The sequence below is a fragment of the Cervus elaphus genome, chromosome 21 (genome assembly GCF_910594005.1).
Source record: "Cervus elaphus chromosome 21, mCerEla1.1, whole genome shotgun sequence".
NCBI classification, from domain to species: Eukaryota; Metazoa; Chordata; class Mammalia; order Artiodactyla; family Cervidae; genus Cervus; species Cervus elaphus.
Genome location: NC_057835.1, coordinates 46,020,352 through 46,044,911, shown reverse-complemented (window position 1 = coordinate 46,044,911; position 24,560 = coordinate 46,020,352). Strand labels below are relative to the sequence as shown.

The window sequence follows — 24,560 nt, the reverse complement described above, 5'->3', positions numbered from 1 at the left end:
ACTCTGGTAGACAGTCTAGGGTATTATTTCGGGATCAGGAGAACATGAAGAATGAGAGGGAAAGGGAGCCACTGGCATTTTGAAACAACCTTCCTGCGTTTGCCACTCAGTAAGCCCAGAAGAGCAGGTGCTGGGGAGGCAGAGAAAGGGCATCCTCAATGCCCCGGAGGAAACTTCTGATGATAAATAACTTGAGGGTGGGACGGACGCCACCCCTGGCTCCACGCGGTCCCCACGCAGCCTCCGCCGCGTCTTCGCCGTCCCCGCCTTCCCCTCTCCTACCGGGCGGGTTCCTGCCGGCGCTGACCCGGCCCTCCCCGCCCCGCCGCCCGGCACCGCCCGCCGGTCCTCCTCCCGCGCCGACGCGGCGGAGCGCACCGGCCCGCGGGGTCAGGTGGTTGGGTGACGCCCCGGGAAAGCGCTCCCCACCGCGCGCGGGCGGCGCCACCGCGCCCGACGCCTCCGGGGGAGGGGACTTCCCGGGAGCAGCGGGCGGAGGACGGGAGGAGCGCGGCGCGGCGCGGCGCGGCGCGGCGGGCGGGCAGGCCGAGCGGGGACGGGCTGCCGGCGGGAGGCAGACATGGACCGCAGCGAGCAAGGTGAGGCTGCGGGCGCCTCCGGGGTGGGCGCGGGGCCCGGCGCGGCGCGGTTGGGGGCCCGGGCCCGAGTCCGGGGTGCGGCGGCGCGCGGCCTGGCGCCCGGGCAGGTGCGGAGCCTGCGGTGCCGGCGCCGCGAGTTGCGTCCCCGGAGCCGGATCCCGGGTCCTGGTGGGGCCGGGCTGCCGGGAACCGGCGGCCGGAGGGGGCGGATGGGACCGCGCGAGGGTGCGCGGGTGTTGGAGACGGAGCAGAGAGGAAGGGAAATACAGAGAAGGTTCTGGGAGGCGGCGGAGGGCCGGCTCCAGGCGTTCGGAGCCGGGGCGGCGGATCGAGAAGTGCTTTGGTGGAAAGCGGCGCCCGGGAGCCCTGCTGACCCCGGTCTGGGACCGGTGGAAACTGAGGGACTGAGGACGGTGGGTCGTTTGGCCCCGCACGAGGGGCGCGTGAAGCCCTCCCACCCGCAAGTGAAGACTTTCTGCCCTCTCCTTAACGTGGTTAGGATTTTTGGTGGCATTTGAGCCTGTGGCATTGGATTTGGTTGCGAACATTTAACATCCCCCAATTGTGGAGCAGTGTCTCTAGGTTTGTTTGGAGGCGGGGAATTTTTGTAGCGAGGGTCCTCTTTTATCCATCAAAGGTGAAACCCCCCAACACAAAACCTTAGTCTGATTACTCTAGCTTTGGATGCACTTGTTTCTGAAAATAGTATCTCAAGGGAAATTGCCTCCGGTAAACATTATTTAAGAGAGATGTGGCATAGTAGAACTAGGTTTTCAGATTTAAATATTGCCACATCCTAGAAATCTTTGCTGACAATAACACAGTAACCACACTAACCATAACACAGATTCGCGGCAAGCTTTTAAATATATACATATAAAGGCTAAAAAAAAGTAACAATATTGAGGTTAATTTTGGGAAGTGGGGATAGGAATTATTACTATTTGAGTCTTAACACAACAGTTTTTTTTTTTTTTTTTTTAAATGTACTACCCTCCAGTATCTGCCTTCATGCATACGAGTTTTCATTTAAGTCAAACCATATTCCATGTATACTGTTTTGTAGTTTACTTCTGGTCAGTTGTAAAATAGGATTTTTGGAGCCTTCCAGCTTTTCCTTTGAACCCCTCAAATTAATTTCATCTTACATTCATTTTATACAGTATGTACATGTGTGCACAGTTGTGTCCAACTCTTTGCCACCCCATGGACTGTAGCTCGCCAAGGTCATCTGTCCATGCAGTTTCCCAGGCAAGAATGCTGGAGTGGATTGCCATTTCCTTCTCCAAGGGATATTCCCCACCCAGGAATTGAACCCAGATCTCCAGCACTGCAAGCAGATTCTTTACCAGCTGAGCAATGGGGAAGCCCCATACAATATGTATTTTATAATATATATGTAATACATTATATATGTGCATATATACACTTGTCCACATATTGTCTAGATTTCAAACTTCTTGAAGTTAGAAGCATGTGTTTCATTTTTGCCCGCAGTTGAGTAACCTGGTGATTTGCACTTGGTAAACATTTAAATGTTTGAGTTGGAAAGCTCCTCACAGGTCTCAGGTGTATTATTGTTAGGAGAAGACCTAGGGGCCACCATGTAAGTCAACATTTTTCTATCTGGATTTTGATGGGGTAGTGAGGGTGTCCAGCATGTGAGCATGCATACGTATATATGTCTTGCAGTGTGATATTTAACATAATGATGTTTTTAGAATATGTGGCTATGTTTGGCACTCCTCAAAGTAGGTGAAATATTAGTGTTTGAATTAGGTGAATGGAGTGACTGATTTTATTAGATTTTGTATTCTAGTTTGGCTGGTAAGAATCACGGCCAGTAGTACTTCTGTAATATTCCAATTTGCTGATACACTTTATGTGGTTGTGGTAGGATTACTATTTGTGCGTGTGCTTGTGTATATGTGTCTAAGATGTGTTTAATAAATCCCTTGGTTTATAAGAGGAGTCTTTTTCTGTCTTTAATTTTCGGATGATATTCTTTGGCAAAGATATTTGTTAGTCATGTTACTCCTTGTGTTTAATTGTCATTCTTGGAGGGCGAGGGAAATCCATCCTCTTAAAGTGGAGAACCTGGAGGCTAGACTCTAAATGAAAGATGAGCTCACTGCCTGGGCAAGGTCAGCTGAGGCTGCATAGCTTTGCAGTCTTAACAACCACATGGCCTTTCCTTATACTTTGGGTTCCTTCTGCCTCTTTTTTGTCTTTTCATCTTTATGTTCCTGTGGCATACAGTTTTTCAGAAATGTTTGTTGATGGCCTCAGATGAAAGGTAAGTGCCCAAGGGCCAGTCTCCTCCCAGCCCCTGGAACCTACTGATTCCCTCTGAGTTGGTCACTTGCTTCCCACTTCCTCCTGTCCTTTTTCCTCTGTGTGTTAAAGAAACAGAACTCTGGTTGGGTGGACAAAGTTGCTGATAAGACTGCAGTGGGTGTGGAGGTAAGTTTATCTGTCAGCTCTCTGAGCTAGCAAAGGAGACAGTTCAGTCTTGAGCAAGTCCACATAGACTCCTGGCTGAAAGTGAGAAGGAGGAACCTGGATTTTTAACTTGCAGGTTCACCGGCAAAGTGTGTTGGCTGGAATAAGGTTTATACAAAATCTGTGATTCTCTGCTGAATTGTGATTTTTTTCAAAGTACCTAAAACCAAATCAGAATATTTTAGGCTTTAACTTACTTTTTTAACATGTGTGGATTTTGTTGTGTTTGTCCCTTAAAAAAATACTCTAGGGACTTCTGTGGTGGGGCTGTGGTTAAGACTCTGTACTCCCAATGAAGGGGAGCCTTGGTTGGGGAACTAAGATCCCACATGCTGCACAACGTGGCCAGGAAAATAAAATCCTCTAGATACAAAATTAAATGGCCTACTACTTGTCTTGAATGCATGTCTCTGCTGAATGTCTCCTTATCCATTCCTTCTTATATGAAGTTGTCAAAATCTAGCCTTTGCTACTGATTTTATTTAACAGACCTATAATGTTTTGAAATGAACAGTTTTATTTTCAGCGCTGTATTCTGAATGCTTTTCACTATCAGTCTGAGATTTGCCCATTTTTCGTGCCCTCCCCCATACCCAGACTCTGTATACAGTACTCTGCTTATGTTGAGAACAGTCAACATCAGATGATTTAAAATTCACCATAAACAACATACTGCTGCCTCTTAGGAGTTTCTATGGGTTCAGCACACTTAACGTGTGTGCCGTTTCCCACCTTGAAAGCGCAGCGGCCTGCTAACTGTAGAATACACCATGTAAAAAAACTCCTGATGGCCTTTTATGGGGCTGAATAGATAATTGTGCTCGAGTACTCTCTTATATTGGCTTCCCAGGTGGCGCAGTGGTAAATAATCTGCCTGCCAATACAGGAGACACTAGACTTGGGTTGGGTCCCTGGGTTGGGAACATCCCCTGGAGGAGCAAATGGCAACCCACTCCATATTCTTACCTGGAAAATTCCATGGACAGAGGAGCCTGGAGGGCTACAGTCCATGGGTTTGCAAAGAATCAGACATAATTAAGCACGTGCGTGTATATACACACACACATATAGGCATACACTCTCTTATATTAGTAATAACTTGTAGTTTAGCACCGTTATATTGACAGTCACCCAGCCACTAAGCATTTTATCTGTGTTTGAATTAAAACACCACCACAGCTTTTTATTTTAAGGGGGTAAGGGAAGGCTGCTATGGTCGAAACAACTGGGGAGAGGGGAAGCCTGCAATGAAACAGTGACACAATAGTAGGTCACTATAATTTCAGCCTGGTAATTATGCCTTCGAAATAACAAAATGCTGAGGTATTGTTGATTTACAGATAAAACAAACGTAGAAATGAATGGGTAACAGCTTTGAGGGTCTGCTCACAGATCTCTGGGTGTGAGGCACTCAGCTTCGTGGTTTCTTGGGTCAAGTCTTGCTTTCCATGTGGTGCTAATGTCTTTGTTAACTTGCATTCACTTCCTGCATCTGTTTCTATGCAGCAGTCTGCTTGGTCCCTAGGGGACAGTTGAGTGGTAGGAGGCGTTGGGATCCATCAGTGAGATCTCAGAATAATCTGTGTACACAATAAAAGCAAATACACTCAAGGTTCCCAACTGAAGAGAACACCCAAATCCCGACCTTCTGTGCTCCTGGTCCTTGTATTGGAGGCTCACATTATTTTATTTTCCTTGTAGGGTTAATTATTTCTGTTTAATTGTTGATTGTTTTAAAATCTGTCTTCTGAGACTCCCAAATTTTATTTAAACTGGGTGGGTACCAGAAACCATAGATTTAGCAGTGTATTTTTATTAGAATAAATGTCCAAGGGATCAAGGGATTTAATGTCTAGTGCAAGTTGAAAAATGTTTGAATTAGAAGTACTTCTTGGTAGCTGAGAGGAATTGTTCATTTTAGAAAAATCAGAGAACACAGATGGAGAGAAAGAGCATAAAACCACCTATAATCCTACTGTGGAAAATCACTGTTAGCATGTTGGTTTGTATCCATCCATATAGCTGTCCTTTTAAACAAATCACAAATTAATCTCTTATTGAATATGTCATCTTGTATCTTGCCTCTTCTTTAAAACTCAGTATAAAAATACCCTTCTGCAGCATCATTTTGACTAGTGTGACCAGGTGATTAATGCACGTGATAGAGTTCAGAATGATTAAAAGGTTGCAAAATGTTAAATCTCCCTTCCATTCCTGTCTCCTTGGCTATTTCCCTTGGGCAGTGATGTCACCATTATTAAGAGTTTCTTCTCCATCCACCCAGAGAGATTCTACTTATGTAGGTATACACACTTATATTTAAATATGTATGATATTAGTGTGTGTGTGTTATAAAAGCTGTAGTGCACAAATTATTTAGCACCTAACTTCTGCCACTTAAATACAGTATATATTTTAGAGATCATTCAACACAGTGTTATATAGAGTTGTTTCATTTTTCAGGGCTATTTGTAGATGTCTATTTTTAGATGTACCATGTTATGTACCATAACAGATGATACTTGTTCCCTATTGAGGGACATTTAGGTTTCCCCTAATATTTTGCTCTTAAAGCTGCAGCAAATAAATCTGAATGCAAATTATTTGATAAATGTGCTGGTGTATCTATGGGAAGAATTCTTAGAAGAATGTGACTGTTCAATTTTGATGGTGCTAGATTCTGCTCCATAGAAGTGGTGCCAGTTATAATCCGCCAGCCATGTGTGAGCATCTGCTTCTCTCTATCATGTGGCCAGGGTGTTGTCACATTTTTCATCTTTGCTCCTCTTGTGGGGGGAAAGATGTTTCACAGGCTGTGTTTTATTATATATTTTTATTATGAAGGCCATTATACTTCTTTTAATATGTTTGAGATCTGTCTGTATTCATTTTCTGTGACATGTCTGATCATATACCTTGCCAGTTTTTTCTGTTGTTTTATCCTTTTCTTCTTGATTTTTTCATGACATGAATTGCTATTATATTTTTTCCTAGTTTGTCATTCCTTTTTTGACTTTCTGGTGATTTTTTTTTTCTGAGCAGAAATATTAGTTGATGGCAGTTTTCATTTAATAGCTTTGAGCTTTTGAATCATTCATAGAGATGCTATCCTCACTTTGAATTTATGTTTTTATTTTTTACCTTTAAATCTTTCCTCCATCTGGAGTTTATTTTGATTAAAAAATGTGAGTTATGAATATTAACCTCCTTCCCAACTCAACTGGCTCCTCCATTGTCCAGCACCGTTCACTGACTAATGGGTCTTTGAAATACTGCTGTTGTCCGTACTAAATTTCTATATTCTTTTCTTTCCCCCTATTCTGTCTGTTCACTCCTAGCAACTAAACTGTTTAAATTATTGTGGTTTTATAACATGTTAAGATGTCTGGAAGGACTAGTCTCTCCTGATCACTCTATTTGTCTTTTTATTGCTAGATGTTTTTCTAGCTGTTCTTGCCAGATTTTATTTCCAAATGAACATTAGAATCAACTTGGTCTGGATGAAAATCCAACAGAAATGCAGTTGATATAGCTTTCTTCCCTTCCCCTGTTCTCTATCCTCCTCGTTTCCCTTTCTCTCTCTTTTTTTATTAGACCTTGTTTCCTTGTGTTTTTCTTTATTTAATGTCCCAGTATATGTTCATCATAGTTGTATTGTACATACTATATATTCAATTTTATATTGCATTTTGGATACTACCAGATAATAAGAATTTTAATGTACCATTGAAAAAAGTATCTTGAAACTATATTTTTTGACGACTGTACCCAAAAAGCATTTGATGTTTAACTTTCTTTGTGGGAATATAGATTGCTTTTCATTTTAGCTATTATAATACTTTAAAGAGAAATTGTTTTAAGATAAATTTCTTGAGACAGGATAAAGGATGTAAGTATGCTTAGGTTTTTCAAGCCTTTGACTAAATTGCTTTCTGGAAAACATATTATTACTGCTTTTTTATTGCAGTAAAAATGCATGACAAGAAATATATTATCACAACTTTATTTAAGTGTATAGGATAGTATTGTTAACTCTGTGTACTTTATTGTGTAACACATCTCTAGAACTTTTTCATTTTGATGACTGAAACCCTGGACCCACTGAGCAACACACATTTTTCTCTCTCCACTGCCCGTAGTAACCACTATTCTCTTTTCTGCTTCAGTGAGCTTGATTAGATACATCATTAAAGTGGAGTCATGCAGTATTTGTCTTTTTATGACTAACTTATTTCACCTAGCATAATGTCTTCAGAGTTCATCCATGTCATTGCATATTGTAGGATTTCTATCCTTTTTAAGACTATATAATATTCTAGTGGGTATGTATGCCACATTTTCTTTATCATATTTTATTTTCTTTGTTCATCCTTCACTGGGCATTTAGGTTGCTCCCGCCTCTTGGCTGTTGTGATGACAGGTGTGCAAATTCTCTTTTATGTCCTGTTTCCCACTCTTTTGGGTATATACTGTAGGAAAGGAATGTTTATTTGTCCTACCTTTCTTAGTTCTTTGGCTTATCTAATAATTAAATTAACATAGGGCAGACTAACAGGAGAAAAAAAAATTTAGTTGCATATGTTCGGGGATCCTACAAAAATATATATGAGACCCTCAGGCATTTAGCCAGTTGAGACTTACAGCATTCTGAGCTATGGAGAAAGGGATAGGGTTCTGGGTCTTGAAAGGTGAGAAAGACAATTCACAGGAAGATGGAGAGAAGGTTTGGTAAAGTGTTTTCCACTCCCTGCAGGACCCTGGGGCCCAGAGAGGACTTTGATCTCTAGCCCCAGTCTGACTGCCTGAAGTTCACCCCACCTCACCTGTACTGTTTGTAGTTATCTCTTGAGATAGTTCCCTTCCTGGACCAGACCCTCTATCTAAATTCTTTTAGATAGATAAGGGAGAGAGAAAAGGTTTTCCTCCGTCTGCTAGATTTTGATTGCCTTCAGCTCAAAATAGCCACAATTCCAAAGTGGTATGTTTGAGGGAGACTTGTTCTGAACTCCTCAATAGCCAGAAATAAAATTGCTGGTTCATATGGTAGTTCTGTTTTTAGGTGTTCTGTTTTGTTCGGTTTGTGAACTCCTCTCCTGTTTTCCATTGTGGCTGTACCATTTTACATTCTCACCAAAAGTTATTTTAAAGAGAACAGTGTAGGGACCAAACACCTGCAGAGAGAGGGAGCCTGTGTGGGTTCTAATTTTTCCATATCAGCTACACTTTTCATTTTCTGTTTTTGACAGGGCCCTTCCTAATTGAGCTGAGATAATATAATATCTCAGTGTGGTTGTGATTTGCATTTTCCTGATGAGTGATGTTGAGTGCTTCTTGGTCATTTGTATGTCTTCTTTGGAGAAATGTCTATGATGGAGTTATTAATTATTAATGTATTCTGGATACTTAGCCCTTATGAGGTATGTGGTTTACACATATTTTTCTCCCATTCTGTAAATTGCCTTTGTCACTCTTGGTTGTTTCTTTTTCTGCACAGATGTCATTGCCTTGAAAAAAAAAAAATTATAAAGCTTATAGGTAAAAAAAAAAAATGCCATCTCGTTTCATTTAAACTTCTTCCACCTTCTAAGAAGCTGTAGATGATATTAGCCATTGTGGTCCCCTTTTGACATTGGTTGTTCCTTCACTGTTTTGATATCTTTTTATTTTAGTAAATTAAAAATTTTTAATTGACTTATTATTTTTTGACTGCACTGGGTCTTCGTTGTTGCATGTGGGCTTTCTCTCGTTGTGGCGAGGAGGGGCTACTCTCTGTGGTGTGCGGGCTTCTCATTGCAGTGTCTTCTCTTATTGCGGAGCCTGGGTTCTGGGTGCACGGTCTTCAGCAGTTGTGGTACACAGACTCAGTTGTTGTGGCTCACAGGCTTGAGAGCATGGGTTCAGCTGCCCCAAAGTGTGTGGGCTCTTCCCAGACCAGGAATCAAACCTATGTCCCCTGCATTGGCAGGTGGATTCTTTATTGCTGAGCCACCAGGGTAGTCCCCGCCTTCATTTTAAAATTTGCATCTTTGCCTTCTTCTGTTGCCCCCCTCCCGTGGTCATATTAAACGTTTGTGTTTTATGGAAAATATTTATTTTTTCTATTTTGGTTTTGGTTATGTTGCATCTTTTATGTTATTTTTCTAACAGAAGACATTATTAAGAGCAGGTATTTTCGGCAATGGCACCCCACTCCAGTACTCTTGCCTGGAAAATCCCATGGATGGAGGAGCCTGGTAGGCTGCAGTCCATGGGGTCGAGAAGAGTCGGACATGACTGAGCGACTTCACTTTCATTTTCACTTTCACATTATTGGAGAAGGAAATGGCAACCCACTCCAGTGTTCTTGCCTGGAGAATCCCAGGGACGGGGGAGCCTGGTGGGCTGCCGTCTATGGGATCGCACAGAGTCGGACACGACTGAAGTGACTTAGCAGTAGCAACAGCAGCATTTTCTTGGTGACAGTTTTTAGAGTAACTTTCATGGATCTCAGTTGCCTTCAATACTTTTTTCTCTGTGTGTTTATGTCTTTAGATGCTTTTGTAATCAATACTAAAAGTAGTGGTTTTAGGTAGGACTGTTCATTTGCACGCTTTGGCTTATAGGCATGGTGACTGTATTTCATGTTACAGCTATGCAAATGTAAATGTCAGCTTAAAAATGATATAAAACATCACCATATACAGTTTTGGATTGAGAATTTACTTAATAGGATTAAACTTCACTCCTTGTATTCTGAGCTTTTTGGAGGCATTGTGGTGTGGTAAAGGAGCTTATGGTGTAATGAATAGGGCTCTAGGAATAAAGATAGTAGGTTATCCAACCTGTTAAGATTTGTACTTGGAAAAAAAAAAAAAGATTTGGACTTGGCTAGGAATGAAGTGTCAGTAGGAGACTGTTTTTCTGTTTTGTATTCCAAACTCTGATTCAAGTGTGTACATAGCTGGTACTCCATAAATATTTGTCCTATTGTACATATATTCATTAGAAAGATTTCTAGCATATATAGAGTCACATGGGATTAGGTAGAAACAGTTAACAGGGAAAGATAATAGTTTGGCAGGGAGACAAAAATACCTGTTCCAAATGTGTTTATAGTTTTATACGTAATCACTGAAAGTCTGATCTGTAAATAGAAGCCAAATTGGTACTTTACTTCTCAAGTGCAAGAGTATGCGTAAGATTATATATGTACACATTTACAAGTAGAGGAGGAGACAGTGCTAATTAAATGTTTGTTCCCCAAAGGAAGTTGGATGTAGTGCTCACTAAGTACTTTCTTAAATGTTTTCTATGCTATTTTGTCAAAAGTAGTTATTTGCTTCTAATGTATCCTGAATTTAAGAGGCACAGATGGTGTTGATACATTTTAGAAGTTTTCCTTCAATGAAATTGAGAAGGGCAGCGGGGATGTTGACAGTGGTGGAAAGGGTTTGCTACTAGTTAACCAGAATGAAAATTATATAAAGAGGGAAAATGCAAACATTTCCGCCGGCTGGAGCATTTTAGCAAATTGATGACCAACTTTCCATTTTGGTATATACTGAGTATATCATTTTTGGTATATCAGTTTGTTAGCAGTGGGAATGATGATGATTCTACCTGCTTTTTGCACAACTCTTCCTAATTTTTCTTCATATTATTTCAATTCAGTCTTTCCTAATGCAAGGTAATAGGATTGGTATCACTTTTGTTTTATACATGAGGAAACAGAAGCAGAGAGATCACGACTTCCCCATTCTCTGCTAGATGTGGAGATTGTTACAAAACCTTTGTCCCACACCTGTTGTTTCTCAAAGGGTAACTGGGTGGCTAAGAACTGTTTCAGCTACATTTGCAAATCAGTTTAAGGGGCTAGGAACACTTCACACTTTTTAGAAATATTTTCCTTCCATCAAATTAAAACAGAATTGGAATCTGAAGGGACACCACTGCAAGCTCTGCATTATAATGACCTAAGTTTTCCAGCTGGGGTTTTACTGGGTCACTTTTAGTAATACCACTACTACCACTAATACCAGCAACAACATCTGCTCAGGGTTTTCTGTATACCAGGTTCTGTTCTAAATGTTTTTCATGTTTCATTTTGAAAATGTTTAGAGCAAACCTGTGAGCCACATCCTTGCTTTACAGATGAAGAAACAAGATGTGAGAAAATGGAGTAATAACTTGTCCAGGGGCACAAAGCTTGAGACAGACAGAGCTGGGTTTTAAATCTGAATTATTTGGCCATAGTGTTCCTGTCCTTATGCTCCCTAAAAGTATAATGAAAGGTGTCATTCAAAATGATGCCATTCTGTGGTAGCTACCATGGGGAAGGGAGCACTGGGACCGGTATCCACACCAGAACTGTCCTCCTGCACCAGAACTGATTGTAAATATTCAGGGTAAAGAATGCTAGAGTCGAAGTTATGTCTGGGTTGAAAATTTGGCTTCATCGTTTTCTGGTGATGAGACACTGAATAAGTCACTCAACCTCTTTGAGGCTGATTATCCCTCAACTATTTGTGAAATTTAAGTAAAAATCTGTGACTGGCATGGGGGCTCAAGAGATACTAATTCTAAAACGGAGTGTTTGTATTTCTGTAAAATGCTAATTCACTGATTTCCAATTCAAATTAAACATTTCATTTATTTGGAGACAATTATGATATGATGCGGGCTTCCCTGGTAGCTCAGCAGTAAAGAATACACCTGCACTGCAGAAGACACAGGAGATGTGGGTTCAGTTCCTGGGTTGGGAAGATCCCATGGAGGAGGGCATGGCAACCCACTCCAGTATTCTTGCCTGGAGAATCGCATGGCCAGAGGAGCCTGGCAGGCTGCAGTCCGTAGGGTCACAGAGAATCAGACACGACTGAAGTGACTAAGCATGCACGCACACATGACGTGATGCCTGCCCTCACAGGCCAGGCTGGAAGATCTTACAGAGAATTTGGCCACTGTGTGAAGTGGAGGTTGTAAGGACTGCATGGCCGACTGAGAAGGAAATGAGGAACTCTGGCTGGTCGTCAGGACAGGAATCATCCTCAAGTAACCTTTGAACTTGAAGGTGAAGTAGGAATCCTGGTAAGAGGTAAGAGAAGGAAGTGTGTGGAAGAGGATTTGGGAAGCTTCAGTATGTGCAAAGGTGCAGAGGCATGAAAGGGCAAAAAGATGCTGGTGATCCTCAGAAGTTCCCTGTGACTGGAGCTCACGGTGGTCACTAGGGGTGTGTAAGCGGGCTTGTGTGCTGGGGTCAAGATTCAGGACTGTGCTGGTCAGGAATAGGCTGGTGGTAGCAGTTCGGAGTTTCGTTTTAGAGTAACATTTTGGCATTTGTGTAGAAGGGACTAGCTAACCCAGTGGGGGATGGCACTGTGTTCCATGCTAGAGGTGGGGGGTGCTGGATTCCTGAGGGATTTTTGGGTAGAATGGGTCAGATGTGAAGGGCGAGGATCTCAGAATAAAGAAGAGCAGAGAATAAAGAAAAGCCCTTGGGCTTTTCAGACCGCATGGACTTGGAAAGGGACCAGAGGCAAGGGAGAGAGAGGGGGTTTCATTTGGATTGTGTATTACATCTGAGGTCTATTCCGTTTGTCCAAACTTGTATAACAGACCATCCCCACACCTAGTGGTTTAAAACAACAGCATTGTTTTTTTTTTTTTAATGGTCACAGACCTGTACGTGGGCAGGGCTTGGTGGGGACAGCTTGTCTCTCCTCCACTCAGCTCAGCTGGGAGGCTTGTAGCATGAGGCAGGGCTCATCTGAAGGCTTCCTCACCCACATGGGGGCCAGCAGCTGGGGCTCCTGGGGCACCTGTTTCAATCCCCACGATCTCTGGTGGAAGCAGCATGACCTGTTTGAGGATGGTGGTTTGCTTGGCTGTTTTTAGCTGGAGACCATGCGGTTGATGCAGCAGCAGGCCCCCTCAGGATGCCCTGTAACAGGCTTCTTAAATTACCCCAGTGCTCCCAACCCATGGGTCCTAAGAGACAGGCTGGCAAGGGCTATGTGGGCTTTGTATGACCTAGCCTCAAAGTCATGTGGAGTCACTTCCTCCTTGTTCTGTTAGGAACGTGTCACAAGGGCCAGCCCAGAGACGGGGAGTTAGACACCGCTTTTGGTGGGAAGAGCGTGCGTACGACAGATGTGTGCACATGTTTTAAAACTGCTGCTAGGTCCTTGTGGGATGTCGGTGTGGCTGGGTTAGGGGTGAACTGTGGATCTCTAAGAGAAGGAGCTGGGCAGGAGAGCATGTGATCATTTGTAGCTATTAATTATTAGCATGTTACTTCCATATTAGTGCGTGTGATATTTGAAGCTATTAAGTAGCTGAGATGGCCCAGGAACAAAAGTAGAACAGAACATGGAATTTGAAGATTTCAGGGCAGGGAGAGGAAGGTGCAGGGTAGGAAGTGTAACTTTCACAGGCTCTGGAGAGGCCAGGTAGATTGAGGGGAAACAGTAGATAATGGCTTTGGTGATGAGGACCAATTATGGATAATGCTGAGGGATTCAAGCTCCAGTGGTCAGGGGGGAGTTGAGGAGAAGGAACAGGGCAGATGCTAAGGATTTGGGCCTTTGAGAAGGGTCGAATGTGTGTGTGTGTGTTTTGGTTTTTCAAAATACAAATTAAGAGACTGCCCTTTTGAGAAGCAAGATGGTGTTTTAAGGGGAAATCTGGATTACCTTGGTGATTTGCTTGCCTGTACTGTTGTTTTTTGCTTCCAGACACAGAGAGGATGCTGTTTTGACCTTTGTGCCTGTTTGTAAAATGAGAGAAGAGAGTGAGGCAAGGGAGAATGACTGGATGTGCCAGTCCTGTGTAGGTCACTGGTTTTGGTTATGATGCTTTTAATGCACAATGTATTTTAATAGTCCTAGCCTAGAGTTTGACCTTCAAGGTGCTCAAGTCTGTATGCAGTAATTCACTTGAATGTGTAAGAACCTTGTGGGGAATAAGTACTTATTAAATATCTGTGAAATGAAAGCATGATACATTCTCCAGGTGGAGTGAGGGCCACAGAAGCAATTTAGCCTCGAGTTGACATTAGAGCCAAAGCATAGTAAAGCTGTGATATATATATATTTTTTTAATACCAGCAATTTCTCAGGGCATATCTGAAGTTGTGAGCGCTCCCTTTTCTTCATGGAGGATCTCAGCTGCAGGATTGATTTATGCCGCATCTGGATTTGTCAAATAGTCTCTTGAGAAATATTTTCCCTCCAGAATGGCAGTCCCCCCACTGGACAGTCAGCCAGCTGGGCCCCTGTTGACCTTCCAGTCGGCTGCCCTGGTGATTGTTCGGTAGGTGGCTACTTGCTATTCGCTGCTTCAGGCATTCAGTTAAGATTTTGACAAACAGTAAAGATAGGCGCAGTGGTAAGGAATCTACCCATCAATATAGGAAGTGTAAGACATGTGGGTTCGATCCCTGCATTGGGAAGATCCCGTGGAGTAAGAAATGGCAACCTGCTCCAGTATTCTTGCCTGAATGAAATTAAATGAAAATCCCATGGACAGAGGAGCCTCGGGGCTACTGTCTTTGGGGTTGCAAAGTTGGACATGCCTGAGTGACTGAACACATAACACACTCAAAGATAACATGGCAGATTTCTCTTGGCTTTTATTTTTCCCTTCATTACAGTCCCTCCCCAAACTTCCTGCCTCTTTTTAGCCCTGATTAGAGACTCCAGGAGTGACTTCACTTTCACTTTTCACTTTCATGCATTGGAGAAGGAAATGGCCACGCACTCCAGTGTTCTTGCCTGGAGTATCCCGGGGACGGGGGAGCCTGGTGGGCTGCTGTCTATGGGGTGGCACAGAGTTGGACACGACTGAAGTGACTTAGCAGCAGCAGCAGAGACTCCAGGGCTGGGCACCTTGCTGCCCTGCAGTGACCTCTGGCTGGGCCTGTGGTCACTGCCCATGAAGGTCTGATGACATTTTCTAGTCTGATTATTCTCTTCACAATGGCAGCATTGCTGTTAAATTTGAAAAGCAGTGACCTATGATGAAACAGCCAACTTTTCAGAGTGCACTGGGTCCCTCGTGTTCGTAGCAACAGGGTTTACAAGGCAAGGCATTAGGTTTCCAGTGTTCACAGTAGCATTGTTTACGATTGGCAAGGTATGGAAGCAACCAGAGTGTCCATTGACAGATAATGGATAAAGAAGATGTGGTGTATATATAGAATGGAATACTACTCAGTCATAAAGGGAATGAAATGTTGCCATTTGTAGCAGTACAGATGGACCTGGAAGGCATTATGCTAAGGGAAACAAGTTGGAGAAAGATAAATGCTGTATGATAATCACTTTTATGTGAAATCTAAAAAATACAACAAATTAGTAAGTAAAATAAAAAAGAAGCAGGCTCACAGGTACAGAGAACGAACTGGTTTTCAGCACTGGGGAGAGGGAACAGGGAAGGGCCATGTAGGGGTAAGGGGGGAAAGGTTACTATGGGATTATGTGAAACCATGTGTGAAACTTTTGAAAACTGTGAAGCACTCTAGAATTTAAAGAATCTTTCATTCAGTATAAAAAACAAACAGAAAGCAAAGTGCAGTAGGTCACTTTGATAATTTTCTAAAACCCAGTGCTGCGTGAACCTCAAATCCCACGTCAGTCTGTCCGCCCCCCTCAGTTTGGGTGTGCGCATACATAGTTGTTTCTCTGAGTTTTCTGTCGTCCCTCTTTGCTTTTGCATTCTTCCCTTTTCGTGTCTTTTTATTCCACCTAATTTCCATTTTCTTCTTTTTCTTTTTTATCCTTCTCCATTTGGGACATAGTGTGGAACTCAGAGGTTTTGTTGCTCTTGTTCTTTTTGTTTTGCTTTTACTTAAGGGATGTCATGGATTTATTCAAGATGTTTTATGTTTCTTATTAGTATTAATTTTTTTCTGTAGGGGTTTAAAAAAAGCCCTGAAAACAGACTTCCTAGTTTGTTCATTTATTATTAATTTCATTGCTATTGTGTAGCTAATTTAGATCCCCCCGCCCCCGTTGGTATGTGTATAGTGATTCAAAGCTTAGAAAAAATTATTTCAAATTATTAATTGGGAATTTTCAGAAATCATACTTTAGCAGTTGACCTATTTGTGTTTCTGTGTGTGGAGTCTCAGTGAAGTTAGAAACACTCAGAGGCTACATAATTCTTAAAACTTAATAGCACCCCAATGTTCATAGCAGCACTATTCATAATTGCCAAGACATGGAATCAATCTAAATGTCCGTTGACAGAGGAATGGATAAAGATGTAGTGTGCATACATAATTTACTCAGCCATAAAAAGAATGAAATATTGCCATTTGAAGCAGCATGGATGGACCTAGAGATTATCATGCTAAGTGAGGTGAGTCAGAGAAAGACAAATATCATGTGATATCACTTATATGTGGAATCCAGAATATGATACAAATTAATTTATTTATGAAACAGAAACAGATTCACAGGCATAGAGTACAAATTGATGGTTACCAAAGGGTTACCAAAGGGTTACCCTTACCCTTGGGCATGGGGGAGGGATAAATTATGAGTTTGGGATTAGCAGATACACACTACTGTGTATAAAATAGATCAACACTAAAGTCTGTTGGATTGTAGAAAAAGCAAGAGAATTCCAGAAAAACATCTACTTCTGCTTCATTGACTACACTAAAGCCTTTGACTGTGTGAATCATAACAAACTGTGGAAAATTCTTCAAGAGATGGGAATACCAGACCACCTTACCTGTCTCCTGAGAAATCTGTGTGCAGGTCAAGAAGCAACAGTTAGAACCGGTCATGGAAAATGGACTGGTTCCAAATTGGGAAAGGAGTACTTCAAGGCTGTATATTGTCACCATGTTTATTTAACTTATATGCAGAGTACATCATGAGAAATGCCAGGCTGGATGAAGTACATGCTGAAATCAAGATTGCTGGGAGAAATATCAATAACCTCAGATATGCAGATGACACCACACTTATGGCAGAAAGCAAAGAGGAACTAAAGAGTCTCTGGAAAGTGAAAGAGGAGAGTGAAAAAGTTGGCTTAAAGCTCAACATTCAGAAAACTAACATCATGGCATCTGGTCCCATCTCTTAATGGCAAATAGATGGGGAAACAATGGAAACAGTGGCAGACATTATTTTCTTGGGCTCCCAAATCACTGAAAATGGTGACTGCAGCCATGAAATTAAAAAACCTCTTGCTCCTTGGAAGAAAAGCTATGACCAACCTAGACAGTGTATTAAAAAGCAGAGACATTACTTTGCCAACAAAGGTCCATCTAGTCAAAACTGTGGTTTTTCCAGTAGTCATGTACGGGTGTGAGAGTTGGACCATAAAGAAAGCTGAGTGCTGAAGAATTGATGCTTTTGAATTGTGGTGTTGGAGAAGACTCCTGAGAGTCCCTTGGACCACAAGGAGATCAAACCAGTCAATCCTAAAGGAAACCAGTCTTGAATATTCATTGGAAGGACTGATGCTGACGCTGAAGCTCCAATACTTTGGTTACCTGATGCAAAGAACTGACTCATTGGAAAAGACCCTGATGCTGGGAAAGATTGAAGGCAGGGGGGAAGGGGAGAACAGAGGATGAGATGGTTGGATGGCATCACCGACTCGATGGATATGAGTTTGAGCAAGCTCAGGCGTTGGTGATAGACAAGGAAGCCTGGCATGCTACAGTCCATGGCATCACAAAGAGTCAGACGTGACTGAGTGACTGAACTGAACTGGACTGAAGGTCCTCCTATACTATTGAACTATATTCAATATCCTGTGATAAACCATAATGGCAAAGAATATGAAAAAGAATGTATATATGTATAACTGAGTCACTTTGCTATGAAGCAGAAATTAACATGTTATAAATCAAATATATTTCAATAAAATAAACTAAAAAAGGAATTAAAGGAAGTGGTTAGTTGCAGTTCTAGTCTGTTGCCGTGCCAGGATGTGGACCTTTGTCATATTGTGACTTCCACCTTGGACTCTAGATATGACACGCTGGCCACCAGCAGGTGCTCCGGCTCCCGGAGCTGAGGGAGGGGCGTCTGGCTGGGTGGCCCCTTCCACGCGGGTTCTGGGCGCTGTTACTGGGCGAGAGCTTCAGGAACCCTGTGCCCTCTGACTCCTCTGCTTCTCCTGAGCAACTTGCCTGTCTGCCCAGCCACCCTCTTGCTTTTGACAGGGAAATGCCATTTGGGGGAATTGTTAATGTGTGTTCGTGTTCCCCTTAATAGCAGTATGCTGCACCCATAGTTTCCACACTGAACATTCTTTTCAAACGTTGTGTCCTTTGCAGGTGCGTCCTGCACAAGAGAGAGCGGCATTTCTGCTGGCCTTTCTCTCGAGTTTGCAAAAGGTGAATGAGAGTATAGAGGACAAGGTGGGGACGGTTTGGGTCTTTTAGTTTTGGAAGAATTTGAAATTCTTAATTCTTTTCGGCTAGTGCTATGTGCATAGAAAGGGACTTTTATGTGGTGATGATGCTAAAACATTAATTCAGTGCTTGGCTCCAGCCAAGCAGTGGTGGGCGGCAAACACCTCTTCCTACCCTCGCCTCAGCTCCCTGTAGATGTTCTCTTCCTCTTCTGTTTTCCTGGTGAGAGGGTTTGATATGTAGGAGCTTAGAGAGCCCCCCAGGATCATGTAGTTTCTCTGCAATACTTACCACCTCTCAGTAGGTGTGTTCTCAGTCGCTCAGTCTTGTCCGACTCTTTGCGATCCTATGACTGCAGCCCGCCAGGCTCCTCTGCCCATGGGATTCTCCAGGCAAGAACACTGGAGTGGGTTGCTGTGCCCTCCTTCGAGATATCTTCCCGAACCAGGGATCCAACCCGCACCTTGAATTCTCCTGCATTGGCAGGCGGATTCTTTACCACTGAGGCACCTGGGATTCAGGTAGAGAGATCTCATTTTAAATTAATTTGTTGCAAACATAGATTTGCCTCAGTGGAGATGATTTAATAATATCAAGTCTCCAGTGTAAGGAATCTTGCCTGTGGAACGTTGTGGGAACCGCGGATGCGTGGACTATTTTGATACCCATATGGCAAAAATCCCTGGGTCTCGGACTTCCTTGGTGGCACAGTGGGTAAGAATCTGCCTGCCAGTGAAGGACACATGGGTTCAATTCGTGGTTTGGGATGATCCCACATGCCAAGGAGCAGCTGAGCCCCTGGGCCACAACTGCTGAGCCCATGCTCTGCAATAAGAGAAGCCGCCACAGTGAGAAGCCCATGTCCTGCAATAGGCCTCACTCTTTGCAACTAGAGAAAGCCTAAGAGCAGCAATGAAGACCCAGGGCAGGAAAAAAAAAAAAGAAAGAAAGAAAGTTTGGATCTGCAAATGCAGGCTTGAGATAACTGTTGTGGGGAAGAGGCAGAGATGGAGGCAAAGAGAGAGCTGGGAGGGAGGCGTGTGGTCACCTCCTGCCACTGCCCGTTGAAACCTGGGCCCCCTTTGAGGAACTGTTGTTCCTACTGAGGCTCGTCCCAGTTTGAATGAGCAGTGAGCAGTGAGAACAGTGAGCAGCTCTCAGGCAGCACCCTGGCCCCCAAGTTTTTTTTTTTTTTCTTTTTGGAAGCAACTATGGCCAGCCTGGCTATGGTTCATAGGCTCGCAAAGAGTCAGACACAACAGAAGTGACTTAGCACATAGCGCTCGGCCATTGTTGGGGCTTCCTTGGTGGCTCAGATGGTAAAGAATCCGCCTACAATGCAGAAGACGGTTCAATCCCTGGATCGGGGAAATTCCCTGGAGAAGGGAATGGCAACCCATTCCAGTATTCTTGCCTGGAGAATTTCATGGACAGAGGAGTCCGACAGCCTGTCCATAGGGTTGCAAAGAGTTGGACCACTGCTGAACAACTAACACTTTTAACTTTCACTTTCGTGGCCATTGTTAATTTCCTTCAGTTCCTGGGCATTGTGTCATTAAAGCAGCTCTACTTAATATGTTTAGCATTTTTATATGCTTTGCAGTAATTCTTTATCATTCTGGGGGGCATAAGTTAAACATAATCTTGTTAGAGAAGCATGTAGAAATGCAAAGCAATAAAATATTTCTATTTTTGAAGATATTGCATAATTATAGGCTGTAATAAAGCATTCCTTTTATAAAGAACTGAGTGACCTCTGTAATCTTAAGTACTCCTCTCCCACATTTATTTGTTGGTATATAAGCATCATTCTGCCTTTGAATATACATGTTAATAAAGGGACAGATGTACTCAGGGAAAAAAAACATTCTCATGAAAGTGAAAACCGAGGTGCAGGCCTCATTTTCTTTATTCAGTAATACTTGTCTGCCCCCCCTCCTCCCCATGCCCTGCACACACCCTGTCGAGTTAGGACTCAGGTTCTTAATCACAAGCATTAACTTGAAACTCAGGCTGCTTTCTTTGGCAGGCCTTCAGGAGGTCAGGTTTCCTCAGTTCAAAGGGAACCTAAGAACTGCTTGTGCCTGACTCCTTTCACCCAAGAGATCGACTTTAAAGCTGGGATTGCCAGGCAATAGTTTCCAGTATTCAGTGCAAGGGACATTTTGGTGGGGGTGGGTGTCAAGGAGGACAGATGTTTTCACAGCTGCTTTGGGTACCTCCTCTGGGAGCTGCAGCTGTCTTGGGTCCCTGTGCAGCCAAGGTGGTTCATTTCTGCCCACGTGGTCCTGTCAGTTAGCCTGGCTCCTCCAGACTACCCTGAGAATGTGGCCAGCCCCTCATCTCAGCATCAGCTCTACACCTCTGGGTGGAGGTGATGAGGATGGAGTTGGGGCAGGGGAGGAAAAAGATGTTCGAGACTGACCTGCTCCCAAGGTCAGGGGGCCCTGATGGGGAGGTTGAGGCAGGGCTAGCCTTTTTCCTTTCTTCAGCGTTAATGGACATTCAGAAATGTCTGCTCTAGAAGGTGCCTTTCAAGCCCACACGCCCCCAGAAGGCACAGCTTCCCAGGGTTGCAGTGCTCCTTTGTTGAACTAACAGATGCCAGGCTCTTGTTTATACTGAGAGCTGCTTATCAGTAAATGCTTAGTCCTTCTCTGACAAATATTGACCTAAAGGCAATTATATTCCAGGTCTTGCTTTTACATGAACTTGCTTCCTAACGCATTTAGACATAGCTATATTGCAATAGACAGATTGCAAAATGATCTTGTAATATGGTTTACACCTTACAGTTATTCTCTGTTTCTTAAGTTTTAAGTCTATTCTCTTTAGAGGTAAAGTATGTTTTTCTTTAATGCTTTTTTCTTTGGTTGAAGAATAGTTGATTTACAGTGTTGGGTTAGTTTCTACTGTATAGGAAAGTGATGCAGTTATATATATATATGTATATACACACATACATACATACACACATTCTTCTTCATATTCTTTTCCATTATGGTTTATTACAGGATATTGAATATAGTTCCCTGTACTGTACACTTGGATTTTGTTGTCTCCATTCTATATAGAATAGTTTGCATCTGCTAATCATTCCCAAACTTCCAATCCTCCCTTCCACCTCTCCTGCCCCTTGGCAACCACCGGTCTGTTCTCTATGTCTGTGACTTTAATACTCTTGATGTAGTGGTAATTTTTTTTAATTGGACATTTCCATTATATGAGAGTGTCACAACATTTTTTGCTTCGTCTTCTCTGTGTAAAGAACTGAAGCTGCTTACATGGATACAAGTAAAAATTTGGCCTTGTTAAAGGAAGACAGATAATTAGTTGAATGATGGAAGATGAGGAGAACTGTGCTTGCTTTTAGGCTAAAAAAAGAAACTATTTTTCTCTGTACCATGGAGAAACATGGCCCAGAAAATTGAATGGCATACAGCTGTTTTTTTGTAGTTCTGCAGTTGCTTCCAGCATGGGGTTTTGCTTGTATCAAAGAACAAGTGGGTTGTGATGACCTCGATATATGCAAGAGGATAAAGCTTGAAAACTGTAGGAGCTGATGTTCTTAAAACCCTGGAGTGAGAGTGTGCTTTTATTCAGCTTTTTCTCTTCAGTGAAATTTGAAGAGCACTTGTTATAGAAAGCAAAACTTTTACTTGATCTTTTGTGGCAAAGTTAAGGAAGAGTATCTAGGCTGTTTTAGATGTTGGCTGTTAAAATTGTTGTATATGTCAAGGGTAACACCATGCACTTTTGATACAAAGTCAGCTAAGCTCTCACTTTTTAAAAAAATTTAGAATTGGAAAATTAATAAATCTTTGTAAAATACCACTTATTTGTATCTCTGGGTTAGAGCATGACTTTTAGCAATAGTATGGAGGTTGATAGGTCACCTCTTATTGCCATCTCTCAACTGAAAATTAAATATATAGGTTTATGTTTTAAATATACAGATTCCTATATATGTTTAAATATTTAGGCTTTAAATACATGTTCCTATAAACCTTATTTTAAAGAGGATTCCTGACTACATTTGTGTGTTTATTTTTTTAAATATTGACAGTAATGGTTGATTTTCCTTCTGATGTTCAAGTTAAGAAATAAAATACAATGTGTGTGTAGGTCTTTGTGTGCGTGTGTGTTTCCAGGTCCCACTCCCTTGAAGGGGGATAATCAACACTTAGAAGCATAGTGGTTAGAGGTGAGCACTAAGATTCATTACTTCGGTTCCAAAGCTCCATTTTTTGTCACCTGCAGAACAGTCCCTCGTAGATGGGAGGATGACAGTGGTGTAGTGCGTGGCCTTGACAACTGCAGAGTGATGCTGAAGAATCACAAAACAGTACAACGGAAGACTATGAAAGTTTAGCTTTTCCAAAACAATGTCTGCATTGTTCTTTTTTCTCCTTTGGTAGCTAGCTGTCCTTTACTAGAGTTGACTGTCCTGCATTTTCCTCACAGGAGACACAGTAAGACCAACTAAACTCTGTTGCTCTGGAGTAAAATTCCCACAGGGCTTGTTTTTCCCGTTTGTGACCTCCAACATTTCAGCAGCTCTTAGGGAACTTCTGTTCTGTCTTTCCATCACAGTTTCCTCCACTGTTAATACAATTGTGTAGTTAATCATTCCCTGATCTCTACATGTAGTATCTGAAAAAAATTATTTCTATCTCATGGAGCAATGCATGAATATTATCTCCTTGTTTAAAAAGGGGGTTAGGTGTATAGATAAAAATAGTTGCTCAGAGACCTCAGTTGGTGTGAGTCCTGTCAATCCCTTCCTTGGAGATGTGTAGATAGAGCTGTGTAGACTGGCAGTCCTCTGGCTTTTGCATGCATCAGAGGGCTTGTGCAGATATGTGTTGCTGAATCCAGATGGCTGATTCAGTCCTTTTGGGGGAAGGTCTGAGAACTTGCATTTTGAGCCAGTTCCCAGGTTCAGGTACCACAATTTGGGTACACTTGAAGAATTGGTTTGTGCGTGTTTGTGCTCACCTATTAAAAAAGCAAATGCTATAGGACTTCTTTGGTGGTCCATTGGTTAAAAGACTCAACTCTGCCAATGCAGGGAGCGTGGGTTCAATCCCAGGTCAGGGGACTAAGATTCCACATGCTCCATATGCCAAAAGATAAAATGTAAACACATAAATACAACAGTAATTCATTTAAAAATTAAAGAAATAAAAAAGCAAACATTATCAATACCATACATGGCTCTGTATTTTTCATTAGCTCTGGGTTGTGGGGAGCTTTCTAAATTGGTGCATATTGACCATTTCATTCTTAAACTGCTGCATAATGTCCCAGAGTATAAATATGCCTTAGTTTGACTTCTGTTAATGGGCAGTTTGATTCATTGTATTAATAGACTTCCTTGGTAGCTCAGCTGATACAGAATCCACCTGCAATGCAGGAGACCCCAGTTCGATTCCTGGGTTGAGAAGATCCCCTGGAGGAGGGTATGGCAACCCACTCTAATATTCTTGCCTGGAGAATCCCCATGGACAGAGGAGCCTGGCGGGGTACAGTCCATGGGGTCACAAAGAGTCGGACATGGCTGAGAGACTCAGCACACTTATTAATAGTATTTTTCAAAAAAAGCTATAATAAACAAATGCTGCACTGAGCATCTTTTCATTTTAATTCCTGTTTCATGCAGGCTGTTTTGTCTAGGGTAATATGAAGAAGTGAAATTGCTGAGCACGTATCTTTTTTATTTTATTTTTGTTCTAATAGATGATGTGTCCCTGATTCTCTGCCATATTTACCACATTAATGCGCAGCACTGGGTAATTTGTTTTAATTCTTCTAATCTAGGGCTAAGCCAAGTTGCTAGGAAAATTGTAAAAGAGTGCTGACTGGGCTCTTTACAAATTCAGTCTGAAATGATCTTCAGGCTGCTGGCTGGTCTTTTTTCAGTTTTTGTGGACTTCCTAAAACAGTGATATTCAACTGTTTTTTTCCCCGCTCAACACCCTTGATGGATCATCATTGTCCTCAGTAACAGTGGCTTATGTAGTTTCTAGAGAGTTTAGGTCCAAATGTGTCTTTTAGGTGAAGTCACTGTTAGACTAATCTTGGATATTCTGCCCCCTGCCCTT

At 42.5% G+C, this 24,560-nt stretch overlaps 1 protein-coding gene across 1 annotated transcript in view; it reads left to right on the top strand.

Moving 5' to 3' along the window:
* Window positions 1–317: 317 nt before the first annotated feature.
* TPD52 (tumor protein D52) overlaps window positions 318–24,560 on the top strand; it is a 119,258-nt gene continuing 95,015 nt past the window's right edge. The window contains exon 1 of the mRNA XM_043879216.1: window positions 318–599. Coding sequence (XP_043735151.1) covers window positions 581–599 — 19 coding nt within the window. The 5' untranslated portion in view covers window positions 318–580. The remainder of the gene's footprint in view (window positions 600–24,560) is intronic.